Source organism: Erpetoichthys calabaricus, chromosome 6, assembly GCF_900747795.2.
Source record: "Erpetoichthys calabaricus chromosome 6, fErpCal1.3, whole genome shotgun sequence".
NCBI lineage: Eukaryota > Metazoa > Chordata > Cladistia > Polypteriformes > Polypteridae > Erpetoichthys > Erpetoichthys calabaricus.
The window spans coordinates 155,555,457-155,573,965 of record NC_041399.2 but is presented as its reverse complement, the minus strand read 5'-3'; the positions used below and the strand labels follow the sequence as shown (position 1 = coordinate 155,573,965).

The window sequence follows — 18,509 nt, the reverse complement described above, 5'->3', positions numbered from 1 at the left end:
AAGATCTCCATCTGCTCGGTGTCTCAGTTATCAGTTGGTGTTTTGGCAGGCCCAGTTCAGACCAAGTACTGGCCAAGTACCTTTTCCAGGCATAGGAAAAGGCACTGAGAAATTTTTGCCACCATGAATCGCCCATTCCACACATGAATCTTTTGAAACCTCTCTCTGTTAATAGCAATATCCAAATGTTTTTAATACATTAATAAACTTAACTATTATTATTACTTTTACTTTATTGTTATTATCAACATAGACTGTAAAAAGTTTATGCATACAAACATTAAATCACATCACAAATGTATTTTTTGTTGGCAGAACTACTCTCCTGATAACATCTAAATAATTGTCATTGAATTGTGGATTTTTAGTTTTCTATTATTTTACATCACTACATTATTTTAATTTGCTTGCGTTTATAAATGCATATTTCAGCATATTACAAAAAAGTGTTAAATGATAATGCAAAGTAAGTGTAAGCAGGTTTGAACTGGTTGATAGTTTAAGTTTTGAAGAGAAAAAATGTAATTTAGTGTTATCATGTCATATAACTTATAACACATAACAATGCGGAATACAAATCATAACATTAATAGAATAAAAGTAGTTCAGGTTTGAACAGGTCGATAGTTTAAGTTCTGATGAGAAAAAAATGTAATTTAGTGTCATCATGTCATACAAACCGCAAACCACATACTAGCTTGGCAGACCCTGTCTCACATTGCATTCAACACTTTAGAAATTTTAATCCTGTAACTAAGCAGGAAGTCTTAACTTTAATTTCTAAAATGAAACCTACTTCTTGTTCCCTAGATCCAGTGCCAACAAAACTATTAAAAAGTGCAGTGGATGTTTTTGCAGTGCCTATTCTTAACATTATCAATAGTTCATTATTGCATGGCACAGTAGCTGATGCACTTAAAGTGTCAGTCATTAAACCATTACTTAAAAAGTCAGACCTAGACCCACACATTCTTAATAACTAAAGACCCTTTTCAAATTTACCCTTTCTCTCTAAAATACTAGAAAAAGTACTTGCCGATCAGCTTCAGTCACACTTTACGCGTTACAATTTATTTGAGAAATTCCAGTCTGGTTTCCGCACTAGTCATAGTACATAAACAGCACTAATGCAGGTTGTAAACGGCATTCTGATATCCTCTGATGAAGGAAACTCGACTGTGATTATGTTGTTAGAGTTAAGCGCAGCATTTGACACCATTGACCATTCTATTTTACTGCACAGGCTAGAAAATGATGTTGGGCTTACAGGCACATATTAGGTACACAACTTCCAGTTAGCACTAATGAAGTGCATTTTTATGCTTAAGTGTGGTTTCAAAGAAAAACTAGACAACATGTCAGTTGTTGCAGAGGAGTAGCCAGCTTTATGCAGCTCCACGTTAACTTTGCCGCATCATTCCTAGAAAAATTTCAAGATTGCTGTTTGTATTCAGTATTTCACTTCCGGCATGTCATACCCCGAGCCCAACGTTTTTATAATCCCCTTGGATCCAGCTCTCTCTATGATCTAAACTGGAACAATGGCATTGCATAAATAAACAGAAAATGCCTTTTAAAATGAAGTCTGAGCATTGGATCTAACCCCAGTCTTCCATTGCCTTCCATTAACACTGCAGTTGGAGGGCTTCATATATGAAAATAACAAACACAATCATAAACTATGTATGGTTGTATTCAAAAACATGTTTTGTTTTGTGGTGATGAACTATCATTACATCACTGGCAATGACAGTATCTCTGAATTATAATACACTGTCATTTTGTTTGAATCTGTATCAACGATGAAGCCCCTCTATTTGGCATAAGTTATCCTTCAGCATTTCCATCTAAGTCTTCTCTTTATTCTACATGTCTGACTTTCTCAATGTTCAATCTTGTTTGATTGGACTTTTTTACAATATGTTTCTGTATGAATCCTGTTACGCAACACTAGTCGGGCATTTGCTCAAGTTAATTGCAACGTTCTTACTTCCTAGTATACAGCTTGCAATAGACTAGGTCATAATGCCTAGTATGTTTTTCCCATTTTGTGAACAGATATAATTTACGCTTAAAATTAAACATATTCATAAGTCTACACTAATTATTTAGCAAAACAGTATAAAAATTCATACCATAACAAGAATTACATCTGGTATACCGAATAAACCAACATACTGCCTACTAGTAATGCTCAGTTCATGAACTGAAGTACAATAGTTTTAAAAAGAAATAAATGCCATCCGCACACAACTAGCCATCCTGATAATTTAATAATGAAATTATATGTAATCATTGTTTCTTTGTAATTAGAGTTTAGCTACTGTAACTACTGCTTTTGAAAATTTTTGAACTTTAAAAATGTAATTCTCCCACTTTGGTTCAAACTCAAAATTCACAAATTCTTTGTTTCAAAGTCCAAACATCTAAGCAGTGGTTTGGCTATTTTTGGTTTTGAAAACTTTAAAAGCTTTAAGCTGAAACGCAGGAATTTGCAAAAACCTTAATAAGCTCTTAAAGCTAGCAAGAAAGGCTCCATTCATTTTCAAGGTAAATCATTCCCAAAATACTTACCACAGACAATGTGGTGGCACAGTCACACCTCTTTCCAAATGTTTCAGGTTAGGTGGAGCACATCCTTAAACCCATCGCCTGCAATACAACCAGCTACATCCAGGACACCACTGACTTCTTAAAAAAACACAGCCACAGGAGATGCACAAACCAGTGAGTTTCTTCATGCCAGTCCCAAGCCCAGATAAATGGGGAGGGTTATGTCAGGAAGGGCATCTGGTGTAAAATTTTTCCAAATCAATATGCGGACAACAATACAAATTTCTATACAGGATCGGTCGAGCCCCGGGTTAACAACGATCACCACCAGTACTGTTAGCCAATAGGGTGCTGTCGAAAATTGGGCTACTGTTGGCCGAAGAAGAAGAAGGAGAAGAAGAGGGGGGAGACGTGTCCGGAGGCAGGAGGAGAGGAGGAAGGTAAAGAGAGTGGAACTGAGGGTAGGAACTTTGAATGTTGGCAGTATGACTGGTAAGGGGAGAGAGTTAGCAGATATGATGGAGAGAAGGAAAGTTGATATATTGTGCGTGCAAGAGACTAAATGGAAGGGGAGTAAGGCCAGGTGGATTGGAGGTGGATTCAAATTGTTCTATCATGGTGTGGATGGGAGGAGAAATAGGGTAGGAGTTATTCTGAAGGAACAGTATGTCAAGAGTGTTTTGAAGGTGAGAAGAGTGTCAGGCAGAGTAATGATTATGAAGCTGGAAATTGGAGGTGTGATGATGAATGTTGTTAGTGCATATGCACCACAAGCTGGGTGTGCAATGGGTGAGAAAGAAGATTTTTGGAGTGAGTTGGATAAAGTGATGAACAGTGTATCCAAGGGACAGAAAGAGGTGATTGGAGCGGATTTCAATGGGCATGTTGGTGAAGGGAACAGTGGAGACAAAGAGGTGATGGGTAGGTATGGTGTCAAGGAGAGGAATGAAGACGGTCAGAGGATAGTGGATTTTGCCAAAAGGATGGACATGGCTGTGGTGAATACGTATTTTAAGAAGAGGGAGGAACATAGGGTTACGTACAAGAGTGGAGGAAAATGCACACAGGTAGATTACATCCTATGCAGAAGAGTTGATCTGAAGGAGATTGAAGACTGCAAAGTGGTGGCAGGGGAAAGTGTAGTTAAGCAGCATAGGATGGTTGTCTGTAGGATGATGTTGGACATCAAGAAGAGGAAGAGAGTGAGGGCAGAGCCAACGATCAAATGGTGGAAATTGAAAAACGAAGACTGCAAGGTTGAGTTTAGGGAGGAGGTGAGACAGGCACTGGGTAGCAGTGAAGAGTTACCAGACAGCTGGGAAACTACAGAAGATGTAGTAAGGGTGACAGCAAGAAGGGTGCTTGGCGTGACATCTGGAAAGAGGAAGGAGGAAAAGGAAACCTGGTGGTGGAATGAGGAAATACAGGAGAGTATACAGAGGAAGAGGATGGCAAAGAAGAAGTGGGATAGTCAGAAAGATGCAGAAAGTAGACAAGAGTACAAGGAGATAAGGCACAAGGTGAAAGGAGAGGTGGCGAAGGCTAAAGAAAAGGCATATGATGTCTGGGATGATGTTATGGGAAAGAGTAGTGGAAGCTAGGTTAAGAAGTGAGGTGATGATTAGTGAGCAGCAGTATGTTTCATGCCAAGAAAGAGCACCACAGATGCAATGTTTGCTTTGAGGATGTTAATGGAGAAGTCTAGAGAAGGCCAGAAGGAGTTGCATTGCGTCTTTGTGGACCTGGAGAAAGCATATGACAGGGTGCCTCGAGAGGAGCTGTGGTATTGTATGAGGAAGTCGGGAGTGGCAGAGAAGTATGTAAAAGTTGCACAGGATATGTATGAGAGAAGTCTGACAGTGGTGAGGTCTGCGGTAGGAGTGACGGATGCATTCAAGTTGGAGGTGGGATTACATCAGGGATCGGCTCTGAGCCCTTTCTTATTTGCAATGGTGATGGACAGGTTGACAAACGAGATCAGACAGGAGTCCCCGTGGACTATGATGTTTGCTGATGACATTGTGATCTGTAGCGATAGTAGGGAGTAGGTTGGGGAGACCCTGGAGAGGTGGAGATATGCTCTAGAGAGGAGAGGAATGAAGGTCAGTAGGAACAAGACAGAATACATGTGTGTAAATGAGAGAGAGGTCAGTGGAATGGTGAGGATGCAGGGAGTAGAGTTGGTGAAGGTGGATGAGTTTAAATACTTGGGATCAACAGTACAGAGTAAAGGGGATTGTGAAAGAGATGTGAAAAATACAGTGCAGGCAGAGTGGAATGGGTGGAGAAGAGTGTCAGGAGTAATTTGTGACAGACGGGTATCAGCAAGAGTGAAAGGGAAGGTCTACAGGACAGTAGTGAGACCAGCTATGTTATATGGGTTGGAGACGGTGGCACTGACCAGAAAGCAGGAGACAGAGCTGGAGGTAGCAGAGTTAAAGATGTTAAGATTTGCATTGGGTGTGACGAGGATGGATAGGATTAGAAATGAGTACATTAGAGCATCAGCTCAAATTTGATGGTTGGGAGACAAAGTCAGAGAGGTGAGATTGCGTTGGTTTGGACATGTGCAGAGGAGAGATGCTGAGTATATTGGGAGAAGGATGCTAAGGATAGAGCTGCCAGGGAAGAGGAAAGAAGGAAGGCCTAAGCGAAGGTTTATGGATGTAGTGAGAGAGGACATGCAGGTGATGGGTGTAACACAGCAAGATGCAGAGGACAAAAAGAGGACAGGAAGAAGATGATCTGCTCTGGCAACCTCTAATGGGAGCAGCCGAAAGAATAAGAAGAAGAAGCTATAAGCCCCTTACCTGAGGGAACCTTACTGGCCACAATGGATTTTGAAGCACTTTACACAAACATCCCCCATGATGATGGCATATTGGCATGTGAAACATACCTCAGACAACATGATTTACCCACAAAGTCAGTAATAGAAATGATAAAATTCACTCTGACACATAATTTATTCTCTTTTGGACAAGATTTCTACTTGCAACATATGGGGACTGCAATGGACTGTCGGTTTGCACCTCACTATGCAAACCTATTTATGGTAAAATTGGAGGAAGATTTTATGTCAATGTGCATCTTAAAACCAATGTTGTATCTCCGTTACATAGATGACAGCTTCATAATCTGGACTACCAGTGAGAAGGACCTCCTCCATTTTCATAATAAATATAATTATTTTCACCCCAACATAAAGCTGAAGCTGAATTACTCAAAAACAGAAGTTATCTTCCTTGACACCACCGTTCAACTGAAAGACAACACCCTTGTAGTTTCTGTTTTCACAAACCAACAGACAGATGGACCTACATAAGAAGTGATAGCTTCCACCCCAAGCATATAAGGCGCTGCATTATTTTCAGCCATACGATACAATACAATCGTATTTTCTCAGACCCGACAGACTGGGATAAACAACTGCAGGAGCTCAGACAAGATTTCATCAGACAAGGTTACACCCCCAAAACAATAGACACTCAAAGAAAAAGAGCTACTGCCATACCCAGAGACAACATTCTGGAATACAAAAACAAAGACAACAAGAACCACATCACCCTTGTTGTCACCTACAACCCATATCTTGAAACACTTCGAAAAAATTATAAAAGAACTTCAGCCAATGCTAAACAATGACCAACACTGAAAAATGTATTTCCTGAACCTCCCCTCCTGACATACAGACAACCACCAAACCTGCTGCAACTAATTGTCTGAAGCTCCCTAAGTGAACCAACAGAAAATGGCACATCTCCCTGCCTACAGAAAAGATGTAAAACGTGTGCATACATTTATGATACAGACCGTATAATTAAACCACACTGCCAACTAGAACATCACATAAAGGGATCATTTTCCTGCAGATCATCTAATGTGGTCTACCTAATTCTCTGCATGAAATGTCTTGACACTGGCTCTATGTGGGAGAAACTGGACAAACACTCCGCCATATTAATCATGGCAACACAGATGTTCCTGTAGCTGCCCACTTCAACAGCCATGGACACTGTGAGAGGGACTTTAAAGTCACAGTGCTTATGGGCAACTTCAGAACACAGCAAGAGAGAATGGAGAGGGAAGTTAAACACATTACAACATGGTTTGAATATAGACAAGAGTTTAATGGCCAGGTATTAGGATTGTTTGCATCTCTCAGACTGACAAAGACAACCTGACTACAGATCCACATTGTATTGAAAAACTCATTAGAAACTTCAAAAGACTTTGTTGGATAGTTATCTTATCCAAAGATCTTGACCATACATTGTTCTTCTCTCTTGTTAAATAAACCCTAGCCTGAAGGAGTCTATTAATTTTTTACATTTAAGATTTCTCACTTAAAGATTTACCAAAGTTGTTTCTTGTCCTAATGTGTATATAAACACAGGGAACTCCAGTTTCTGTATTACATCTTGCCTGAAGAAGGGGCCTGAAGAAGGGTGCCATTTTGCTTGACTTTTCACTAGGAATACAAAAAATGTTCAATGAATTCTGTTAATAATAATAATTCTTTAACACTATTCTCACTACTCAAAGCACTTAACATAGAAAGTGGGAAATGTTCATGTACTGGGGAACCACACACAGAAGAGATTACTGGGTAAGTGCCCCCAATACCTTTTCTAGCAGAAACCCAAGCTTTTCCTAGATGGTGTCCCATCCAAGTACTGGCTGGGCCCTGGACACGCTTAGCTTTAGGTGGATTACCTGTTCTGAAGTGCATGTGGTATTGCTGTTGTTGATAATTATTTAAATAATATTACAAAAAATGTAAATTAATGTCAAATATGCAAAATTAAGATAATTAAACGTGTCTTTATGTTAAGAATTTGAATTTGTGGAATGTCAGAAATTATGTAAAAATGTTTTTGAATTAGTGTTTCAGTATTTCACTTGTTTTAACAGCCCATTACCATTTTGAAAGATATAGACATGAATTATTAAAAACTACAAGTATACTTAAATGACTTACCTGATACTGTACAATTGTGCTAAACTGCTAACATTTGTGTCAGGTGTGATTCAAATATGGCCATTTTACTTACTTTCCTTTTTAAGTGATCAGTTTACTTTTGTACCTTGTCTGACAGAATTTAGTTGTTCCATCCATGTATATATTTTCACGCTGTACTTATTCTAATACAAGATCAAAAGTGATGGAGTGCATCCAGACAACACTGAACACAAGGCAGGAAACAACCTGAAACAGTCACCAGTCTTTAGTCGGGCACATTACCATGTCTAAACTCACTTTTATATGGCAAATTTATGGCTTTCAGTTAACATGAAATTAAGAAGGAACTATAGCCATTTACAATATGAAAATAAAAGCTTTTTCTTATATATTGACAGCAAGTTAGGCATTAGATTGAATCTTAATTTTAAAAAATCTGTGAGTAGGCATGTAAGTAAAATGTTTCCCAAATTAAAAGTTTTTAAGTGTTTTTAAATACACTGTTATGAAATACACAATTTACAACACACAGATGTTTTCAGTTGTTTTTAAGTTATTTGATGAAATGTCATACCTGCTTGAAAACTTTCAGTAACAAGGTGGCAGGCAATTATAACCACCACTTTTGCTTACGTTCATTAAAATCCAAATGCTAATCAGTTGTAACAGTTGATTTTAGTTTAATTATTTCAGTTCTACAGTTATTCGGTGGTTTATTATCAAAGCCAGGCAAATTGCCCTGTCATTGTTTATAGCAACTTCAACATAAAATTTATTGTGTAATTACTTTAAAGGGTATATTATTTAATGATGTGTGCTTTTAGGTGACAAAAGTTACTTGCCTGCCACAAAAATTTGTGGGAAAATGTACAACTACATAATGCTTAAAAGAATATGAAAAAAGTTATTGATAATGTAAACTATTGGATATAAAATATTATATAGCAAATAAAACAGTTTAATGTTAAAAAACGAGTTGTAAAAATATGTAATCTAATAAGACTCTGTAATAAGCCATATAATAATAAGCCAGTTAAAGTAGAAATTTTGTTTTCTCTGTTCTACATGAAGACATGACATTCAAAATGTTTCTGAGCCAAAACTACAAACAACACAGGGTGAGTTAAAGTTATACAAAATTATCATTTTTTGGGTGACAAAAAAAAGAGTCTAGTTTCATGTTTTTTGATTTCAAATTTCACATCTACAATTATTTAATATAAATCAAATAAAGCAAACATTTGTATGCCTCCTTGAATTATTAGGGCAAATTTGTTAAATTAGTTGATCAATGGATGTAGAGAAAAGCCAAGCAAAATGACACCTTTTATTGGCTAACTAGAAAGATTACAATATGTAAGCTTTCGAGGCAATTCAGGCCCCTTCTTCAGGCAAGATCACATCTTGCCTGAAGAAGGGGCCTGAATTGCCTCGAAAGCTTACATATTGTAATCTTTCTAGTTAGCCAATAAAAGGTGTCATTTTGCTTGGCTTTTCTCTACATTCATAATGGCTAACACGGTACAACACCCTAGTACTATTGATCAATGGATGAAACAGTCAACAGATTAATTGGAGAAAATGATCATTATTAGCAGCCCAACATGAAATAAAAAAGATTATCAAATATCTACTACTAATAAGTATAGTTTTACTCTTTTGAAGAAATACAAAACATGATTCTTTTTCTCTGTGTTTACAGTTTTAAAATAAGTAGCCATAGCTTAATCATGTTGCATTCAACATACTTGTTTCATATATCTAAGTGAATGCCAGCATATACACGTATGTTTAGCGAATTGCCTAGTGTACAATAATTACCACACAATAAGCTGCAACGCCCATACCACAAAACTACAGTTTGTAAAATAAAACCATACAATGCATGACCTATAATTTTCTTTATCTTGGAATAAATTGGAGTACAGCAAAAATGAAAAATATGTTTAGCAGGCCATTTTGGCAGCCAATGAACAAACTGGAGAGTCTTAGAAAAGCATGAGGTATAGTATTTTAATGGGAAAATACTAAATTTCAAGTAAAACAGTAAGCCAACATATATTTTTATGCATTTACTTAAATAAATTAAGCTTTATCTTCATAACACACTTATATCAAAATGAATGGGTGAATCTATGGGATGAAACTATTTCTGTTTAAAATGTGACGTTGACTATGCCCAAGACAAAAAAATTCTTTGTAAAAGTAGGTCCCTACGTAGTGTGACAGACGACCGGCTATGGACTCCGGTCATCACCCCCAGGCCGCTAGGAGGAGCCCTCCGGACAGCATATTTGTGCCCCGAGTTCCAGCAGGGCCTTATGGACTTTGTAGTGTTTTGACACAGCCCTGCTGGATACCTTGGGGGCCACCAGGAGTCGCTGTAGGGGGGCTAGTGGGCTCTGGCATGCCCTTTAACCCGGGAGTGCATCCCAGTCACATGACTGGAAGAAGCGATGTGCTCCCGGGATGAAGAAAAGGACTTTGCCCTGACCCGGAAGGAAAACGGACTTGTGGGTTTGGCTTGGAGCCACTTCCGGGTCAGGGTCTATAAAAGGACTCTGGGTAAGCCCAGACACTGAGCTGAGCTGGGAGGTAGGGTGGCGACGTGTCTGGGAGAGGAGCAGTATTGTTTAGTAGAGAGTATTGTGTTAATGAGTGTGTGGAGGAGAGTGCTTGGTGCACTACAGTATAATATTATAATAAAGAATTATTATACTTTCACCTGGTCCGAAGAGTGGTACCTGAGGGTTCGAGAGGTGGACGACCCGCTTATCTGCTACACTGGCGTAGTCGGCAGGAGTCTCTGGCCGTCTGGAGGCAGAGGATCTGCATCAATAATAAAATTCGTTGTGGCAGAGAACCCTAGAAAGGTCCCTCTAGTAACCGCGGAGGTGAAAACTCCACCCGCGACCAAGAGCGCTGCAGCTGAGAACCGTCCTCTACAGCAGGCAAGTATGGGGAAGAAGACTGGGAAGAAGGCTGGAGTTGTCCAGAAGACTTCGGTCCCAGATCCTATGGAGCAGCTGTGGACTTACCTGACGGGCAGTGAGGAAGATCGAGAGCAGTTTAAGGCCACGCAAACCCGAGCAGGGCAGCAGTCGGAACGTTGCCGGATGGCAACTCCTGAAGATTACTACAGGGAGTTGGAGCGTGATCGCCAACGTTCCGAGGTATGTGCTGGAGCAATGCCCGAAACGCCGGGAGTATTTGTTTCCTGTTTTGCAGGGGCCTGTCTGCACGAAGCGGACAAAGAACGCGCCCGCCTCACACCTAGACATGATGGCCGCGAAGTAAAGAAAGCAAGCCAGTCTAGGCGTCCGCAGAAAGGGAGTCCATTGGCGGAGAATGTCCACATGACCTCGCGCGCCGGCAACCAGGAAGAAGAGCAGTTGGGAGCCGTCGGCGAGGTGAATAATTCCCCAACGCGTCTGCGCTCCCTGAAGGGGAAGGGGGCGGCGAGCAAAGCAGCGCCACCATTTAACACAGGTAAAGAGGGACGGGACGTGACTGTAGTGTCTGCTGGCAGTATTAAAAAGGCAGACCGCAGCCAGCCGCAGGAGGCTACCCGTTCCTCTAAAGACTCCATACCCCAGGAGCCCTTGCGCTCATCAGCAGAGCACGTGCCAGGATTGGACGTGCTCATTGGTTCCCGGTCGGCAGGTGACCAAAATAAGGAAATAGCCTTACTGCCGGCCGAGACAAATAACTTAATAAACTTGCAGGAGCTCGAGAAATGTCTCGCACCCCTTTACGCTTTCTTCCAGGGACTACAGGAGGTGAAGGAGCGTGTGGAGGAGCTGGGAGCTGCAGCCGAAGCGCCGTTGAAGGGACTGATGATGTACCTTCGGCGGTTAGGCCGTGAAGCCCCGGCCTCGATTAATGCGGCGGTGCAGGTAGGTGCTCTCTGTACCGTATATAATAAGGGGACGCAGTGTGAATCGGCACCGCGTTTAATAAGTTGCGGTTGCCAAAGCGCTGTGTCTCCGACAATAGAGTGTGGCACCATGACGGAGTGGTCGGGTAATTGTCCGTTAGAACCGGAGCAGCGGTATCAGACGCTGCTCGGGACTAAGGCGGACGTTAAAAGCCTGATCCGCGTGATAAGGGGGTTGCCGTTGGTTAATGATGAGGCGGGGGAAGCACCAATCGTCCCGGGACAGCTGAATAGTGCTGTTACCCGGAGCGATACGGTACTAATGACGCCGCCTCCGAGTTTACATAGGACAACGGGCGTGCAAACAGCAAAGAGGCTCTCTCTCTTCCATAGAGAGCCTCACGTTGTGCACAAGCCCCAGAGAAAGCAGGAGATCCCCACACAGAAATGCGGGTCTCCTAACAGGGAAAAGAAACGGGCCAAGAGCAGCAAAGCGGCTGTTAACCCCTCCTTGGCGGAGGACAGGGTGGAGCTGACAGAATTCCCGAGGTGCTTTAGGTCTCGGGAAGAGAGGCCACCAGGAGGACGTCAGCGGTGCTACAACTGCCGGCAACCGGGCCACGTATGGCGTAGTTGTCCCCGGAGGACAGGGGAGTGGTGGAACAGCAGATACACCGTTCCCCCAAGGTTCACCGGGGGGTCTCGACAACAGAGCCACGGTCCGGATAAAGTGTTCTCCTGGAGGAAGACGTCCCTCGCGGGAATCAACGCTCCGCCCCACTGGTCGTCGCTAAGGGGGAGGGACTGTGACAGACGACCGGCTATGGACTCTGGTCATCACCCCCAGGCCGCTAGGAGGAGCCCTCCGGACAGCATATTTGTGCCCCGAGTTCCAGCAGGGCCTTATGGACTTTGTAGTGTTTTGACACAGCCCTGCTGGATACCTTGGGGGCCGCCAGGAGTCGCTGTAGGGGGGCTAATGGGCTCTGGCATGCCCTTTAACCCGGGAGTGCATCCCAGTCACGTGACTGGAAGAAGTGATGTGCTCCCGGGATGAAGAAAAGGACTTTGCCCTGACCCGGAAGGAAAACGGACTTGTGGGTTTGGCTTGGAGCCACTTCCGGGTCAGGGTCTATAAAAGGACTCTGGGTAAGCCCAGACACTGAGCTGAGCTGGGAGGTAGGGTGGCGACGTGTCTGGGAGAGGAGGAGTATTGTTTAGTAGAGAGTATTGTGTTAATGAGTGTGTGGAGGAGAGTGCTTGGTGCACTACAGTATAATATTATAATAAAGAATTATTATACTTTCACCTGGTCCGAAGAGTGGTACCTGAGGGTTCGAGAGGTGGACGACCCGCTTATCTGCTACAGTAGAAATATAGTTAAGGAATAAAATGACTGTTGTGTTTTGCTACAATGCTGTTGTGAAAGAAAAATTAACTGCTTGCAAGCTACTTAGGGTTAATAGCTGACAAAGCCGTTTTGCTATAACGGCAGGTTATTCATACAGGCATCTGTCATAAGACATTGTGCAGCGAGCTGACCTAGGACAATTTCCAGTTTCTTTAGGAACGTGTCTGTTTGACACAGGAAAAATAACCTTTCCTTCTTTAGGGTCTATCTGACAAGTAAAAAAAATAAGAACAGATGGCCCATTAGCATAATAAAATAAAACGCTTAAGTAAACGATATTATGTTTTTTCGATAAATAAGGGGATGGGGGAGAAATGATAGATTATAAAAAGCCAATTCAAAAATGTAACTTTGCTCTTCTGCCTTGCAACGTAGAATCCATGTACTCATCTGTGACTGAATAAAAATCTAATTGATTGAACTATTCCTGTCTACCTCGGGGGGTTTCTTCCACACTGTATTACTGAAGACGACATTCAAACTTGCATTAAAACTCTGAAAATAATAATCTCTATTGTTCACAATCTATATGTTCTCTCCTGGGATGCTAAAAGTTTCTACATAGTCAGCCTATCACTAAAAAAAGCTCTGATGTTTAATGGATGATGATACTGTGTTCTTTGCATCTGGATGAGGACACAGTAAAATTGAATCATGGGTAGATGTTTACAAATAATTATACTTCAGCTTAATTAAATTTTGTGATTATATCAGGCTAGTCAGTTTATTTCCATTACCTAGATTAAATATATATGGTTAGTGTTTACAGCATTGACCCTGTAGTTAGGATTCAGCAGGTTGGAAAATGGATGGATGGATGAAAAAACTGCTAACTTGTTGACTTAACTGTTTGTGCTACTCTACAAATTTTGTATGCCATTACCGCTCACATGCTACATGTATTAAGACAAAGGCATGACCCTGACTCAATCCGTCAATTCTGTATTTGTTTAAAGGTTGCTTTTTGTTCAATTGTTTTTAATCAGTTTTTATTTCCATACTATTTTCACCTGTCATTTCATTTACAAATTAGTTTTATGATCTTTTGGCCATTCTTATTTTAGTTTTTATTTTACTTTTCATTTCAGCTTAAAAATTACTTGATGAAGATCAAGAAATGCACACTGTTTGTACATAGCAAATTGATTGCAGAAACTTGCAGATATTCCATTAAAGACTCAATGAGGGTTCTTTGCCCAAAAAATCAATAAAGATTTATCTACGGAATGTGTGTCACTCGCATTCAAGATATGTCAATCCGTTGAAGGACCAAGTTTTTATTTTGGCAGCACTGGGCATTTTAAACTTTAGATCAAGTATTTCACAGTACTTTATGAAGGCAGTTAATTCACACAAACAAAAATACATTCAATAAACAGCTTTTTCAGTGCAGTTTCTCTTTTTTTGCATTCAAGCAGCTTTCTGCAGAGAGAAACATTTAAGTTTGTTGACCAACGTGATCTGTCATTTTACCTTCTTTGATAAGTTTTTTTTTAGCAGGTCATGGTTCTCAATCTCTTTTGAACTTCTTTATTAAACATTGTGTTTGTAATTTTGTCATCTTTTTTCCACAAACAAGAGTCACTGATTACATATTTTCTTTTGATACAAAATAGCAATGTTTCCTGTAAGGACTGGGTTGGCACAATGAAAATGTTTCAGTTACAATACCCTGTGAGCAGTGCAATTTTGAAATATAATTATCTATTTGTATGTAATAATCTGATTTTTATGCATTGCGTAACATACTTAAAATAACATGTTTATTTTATTCTGGCATGATTTTATTTCATTCATTCCTGAAGTTGAACAGATATGTAGGTCATGATCAGATGTTTAAAAAATTGTGCTAGCAATTAAACTTTATACCTGTTCAAATTCATTATTATATACAACTAGATTATTAAAAGTAATTTAAACTTATTTAAAATTTCTACAATTCAGACTAGAAGCATACAGGTACTTCCATTTATTCATTTATGAGCAAATCCGCCCAATCTATCAATGCCTAACCTGACAGTATCAGATGCAAGGTAGAAATCAAATCAGACACAAAAAAAAATTATCAAAAAGACAAAATAAATACAATATATTACAAAAAAAGTATTTAGCTGTCTTCAAAAAAGCTAACAACAGTGACAAAAAACAGGAAAACATGTAGGCTTACCATTACTGTAATCCAGTAAAATCAGGAGTTCACATTATTTAAAATAAGTTTGAACCCCGGTGTTTATTGTTACTTGCACATTTTACAGAAAGCAGCTTTCCTGTTATGGTTCCTTTAAGCCAATTGCACTTTTTATAACATTTTAAATGAAAACACTGTGACCTTTCAGAATGTTCTGTTACAAAGTTAGACAACTTGATGGTGGGCCCAAAATGATCTATCCTCTGATTCAATGGCCTGAGAATCGAACAGAAAACAGAATATCTACAATGTGATAAAGGTTTTTCTTGAAAAATTGAAAGCACTATGAAGCCATAAAATTAAATACCAAGTTTCATTATCTTCTAGGTCTAGGAACAACAGCTAAATCTATGTGTATACCCAGGGAATCCCAAAACATAAGTTGACATATCTAGTTTACTTGATGGCTATGTACAGAGATATCTAAATCAGATTATGGAAAAGAGCATAATGTTAGTAATTATTATGCTCAGTAAAGTAATAATGAATTGCAAAGTAAAATAATAATTATGACTTGGAAACAGCAAGTAAATGTCAGATTACAACAAATACTATATACTGCAAATATTAGTCTAAATATGGTCAGGATAGGGGAAATCTAGAAAATGAACATATTAGATGGCATATGTTTTTCTGCATTTCTATACTATGAGTATGACCAACAAAGAACAAAACCCTGCACAGTCTGTGAGAATACACATGCTCTTCTTTTTGATATTCACTGAGTACCTTAACACATACATACACCAGTAGTTGCACCAGGAATTCATAAAAGGGTGAGCATAAACTTGTCACAAGTGGGCCAAATGCAAGTTTTATTATCGTTAAATATACAGTATATTCATTTAAAACAGTTTTTAGATGTCCAGTCATACCAACATAAATGGTGCTTCTTTTTCTGCCAGGAACTAAGCCATCATTCAGGAATTAAGGATGTCCTGTCTAAGTTTGAACCAGAGGTTTCAGTTAAGGCTGCATGTGTCCTTCTCCTCCTGATGGCATACTTTAAAGAGCCCAAGGATGCAATCCTACTTCAAGCAGATGTAAGTAATTGTTTTAGAGATAGAAAAGTGAGTTTTGCTTACAATAGACCAGGAACCCAACTGGCATTGAAAATTTTAGTTTTTATATTTTTCTAAAGTCAATGCCTTGAAATTTTACAAAATTAATATGGTATCTTGAGGAGTGCTGGATGTGCTTGATTTTTATATAGCAGTAAATGTTCAGTATTCTATATGAAGAACTAGTTTGATAGAAACAATGAGATGAATATGATGGCTCAACTCAACCTGACCAGGAGTAAAAAAGGCAGGTGCCAATGCTGGAACTCGGGTAGACAATATAGTATATTAACTTTCATACTTGTATTCATACACTCTTAATCTCCCATGTAGACACATAGTTCTCTGACTACTGAATTTTAGTAAAATACACATTGCTAAATCTAGAATTGTGAATCACTGGGGTCAAAGGATTTTCTTCTGCCATCATTTTTACTCTTCACTAAGGGATATACAGTATACACTGTACATATATCCAGCATATGTTAAAGTTATGTATTACTGTATTTTACAGACATGTGCCACAGGTGCTGATGTTCAGAGGACAATGATGCTACCAAGCAGTCCCCGCTTGATTATACAAGGTAATGTTAACAACACATGTAGCTTATAGTGTCAGCAACTTTAGTAATATCTAAACCTGTATTACCTTCTCATATATGTTTTGAAGGTCTGTGCAGCCGCTCTTTACTTTGCAAAGACCAGAAAAACAGCATGCAGACCTATGATTCCTTTCTGCTTTTATGAGTAATACACTATAATTATTTCTATTACTTTAATAGTTGTAATCTAAGACCCTGTGTTAGCAACCCATTCCTTTCACACTGTTGTTCATTAAGAATTCCACTTCTTTGCATAAGTACATGATGAATATCTTTTTTATTTCAGATGACATGATGAAGCCTAAAGCCTGGATGTTGTCAATTGAAGGACAAGTGGTCATGGGACCACATCATGACTTTGTCAATGGTATTGCTACAATCTTCGCAAGTTATTACAACCTTAACTTGCAGTATCCTGACGATGCCTCATCCACATTGGAGTTTATCCAAAGGTAAACTAACACACTAACATTGTAGATAACACTTGTCCTTTTAAAGAAGCAAGGGTAATAGTGAGACTAGCAAATCACCACAACATTGTTAAAATGGCAGATAAATCATGTTTGGCTTTCCTGCTTAGGAGGAGTGTTAGGCATCAGTATTCTGTAGAAAGGAACAGCATTTAATGTCTTTCGAAAAACAGTGTGAAAAAGCTCAAATAAAACTGATAGCTTCTATGTTTTGTTTACAGGTGTTTTTTGGGTATTAACCCAGAGTCGGGCTCAAAATCAAAAAAGAAACACGGACACATCAACCAATAAGTCTGCACACTTCTGAGGAAACTAACTGATTTTGAATGGATGTCAATGTAGACATTATTTTCTAAAAGGACTCCTAATAATTTAAAATTGATTTAAAGTGTTTTAATCCCCTGTTTTGCCTCAGTTTAATTTCTATCTTACTGTCTTTAAAAATGTTAGACTGCTTTGTAATTACATTTTTGTTTTTTTAACATTATTGTTAAAATGTTAAACACTGAAGTTCAATGTCTTTAATTTAATTTCTTAAAATATACCTTTTAAAAAGAGACATGGTTTCAGAATTATTGATTGATTTTCTGCACTTGACCCTTTCAGATGTCTGTATATCTGGAGAAAGTAGCATATATTTACAAATAATACAGTATTGACTACTAGATAACTACTACACAGCCCATAATAACTGCGGGCACTGTGGTACAATATGTGGCAAGTTGTTTACTACAGATGATATTAGATATACAGTAAAAAAACGTTTTTGTTTATTGTACATATACTTACTGTATGTGAGGTTTAGGACATTTTGTTTGTGCAATTTAAAAAAAAAAAGTTGAACTGCCTGTTAAGACTTTTATTGAATTTAAAAGTGTATACTTGAGGTATTCTGTGCATTTAACTTTTGAAGAAACACTGCTGAATAAATATGCAAAACACATAATGTGTTTTTGTTTTTATTTTTGTTTAACTTTATTAATTTTCAATAATTTAAAGATTATATGTGTTGCAAAGTGACTGATAAAAGTCTAATCCTGAGTACAGGGACACTGATGGAAACAAATTTTGTACAAACATCATACAGAAAACCACAAATGCAAGGAACAAGTGAACAAGTAGTGAGGTGGACAAGGGGACTTTAGAGACCTTCAGAACACAACTTGATGGAAATTTGGGGAAATTTGGTAAATAGGATGGGTGATCAATGTTGTTTTAATGTCCTTTGCAGTATTTAATATTGTTATTGCAACTGTAAATTTACAGTAAATTACTGGCTACTGAGTTGCATTATTTTTACAGTTGCCATGTAAAAATAAAGTAGATTAATGTAAATTGAAAATGGTTAATTACTGTAATTCAACAGCAACATACTGCTACATCA

The 18,509-nt window shown here is 39.0% G+C and overlaps 1 protein-coding gene across 1 annotated transcript; it reads left to right on the top strand.

Moving 5' to 3' along the window:
- The first annotated feature begins 10,533 nt into the window (after nucleotides 1-10,533).
- On the top strand, nucleotides 10,534-18,071 carry LOC114641604 (uncharacterized). Its single transcript, XM_051928783.1, has 5 exons — nucleotides 10,534-10,689; nucleotides 15,847-16,035; nucleotides 16,568-16,637; nucleotides 16,942-17,107; nucleotides 17,347-18,071. Exons 1-5 carry the CDS (start codon nucleotides 10,534-10,536, stop codon nucleotides 17,414-17,416), a joined length of 651 nt encoding a protein of 216 aa, XP_051784743.1. The 3' UTR covers nucleotides 17,417-18,071.
- Nucleotides 18,072-18,509: the final 438 nt, after the last annotated feature.

What these genes read in the sequence shown, in the direction of transcription:
- LOC114641604 (XM_051928783.1), top strand. Translation starts at nt 10,534, where the DNA reads ATGGAGCAGCTGTGGACTTACCTGACGGGCAGTGAGGAAGATCGAGAG. An exon ending in CAATCCTACTTCAAGCAGAT is followed by an intron (nt 16,036 to 16,567) that starts GTAAGTAATTGT and finishes TGTATTTTACAG; the next exon opens with ACATGTGCCACAGGTGCTGA. An exon ending in ACATTGGAGTTTATCCAAAG is followed by an intron (nt 17,108 to 17,346) that starts GTAAACTAACAC and finishes TTTTGTTTACAG; the next exon opens with GTGTTTTTTGGGTATTAACC.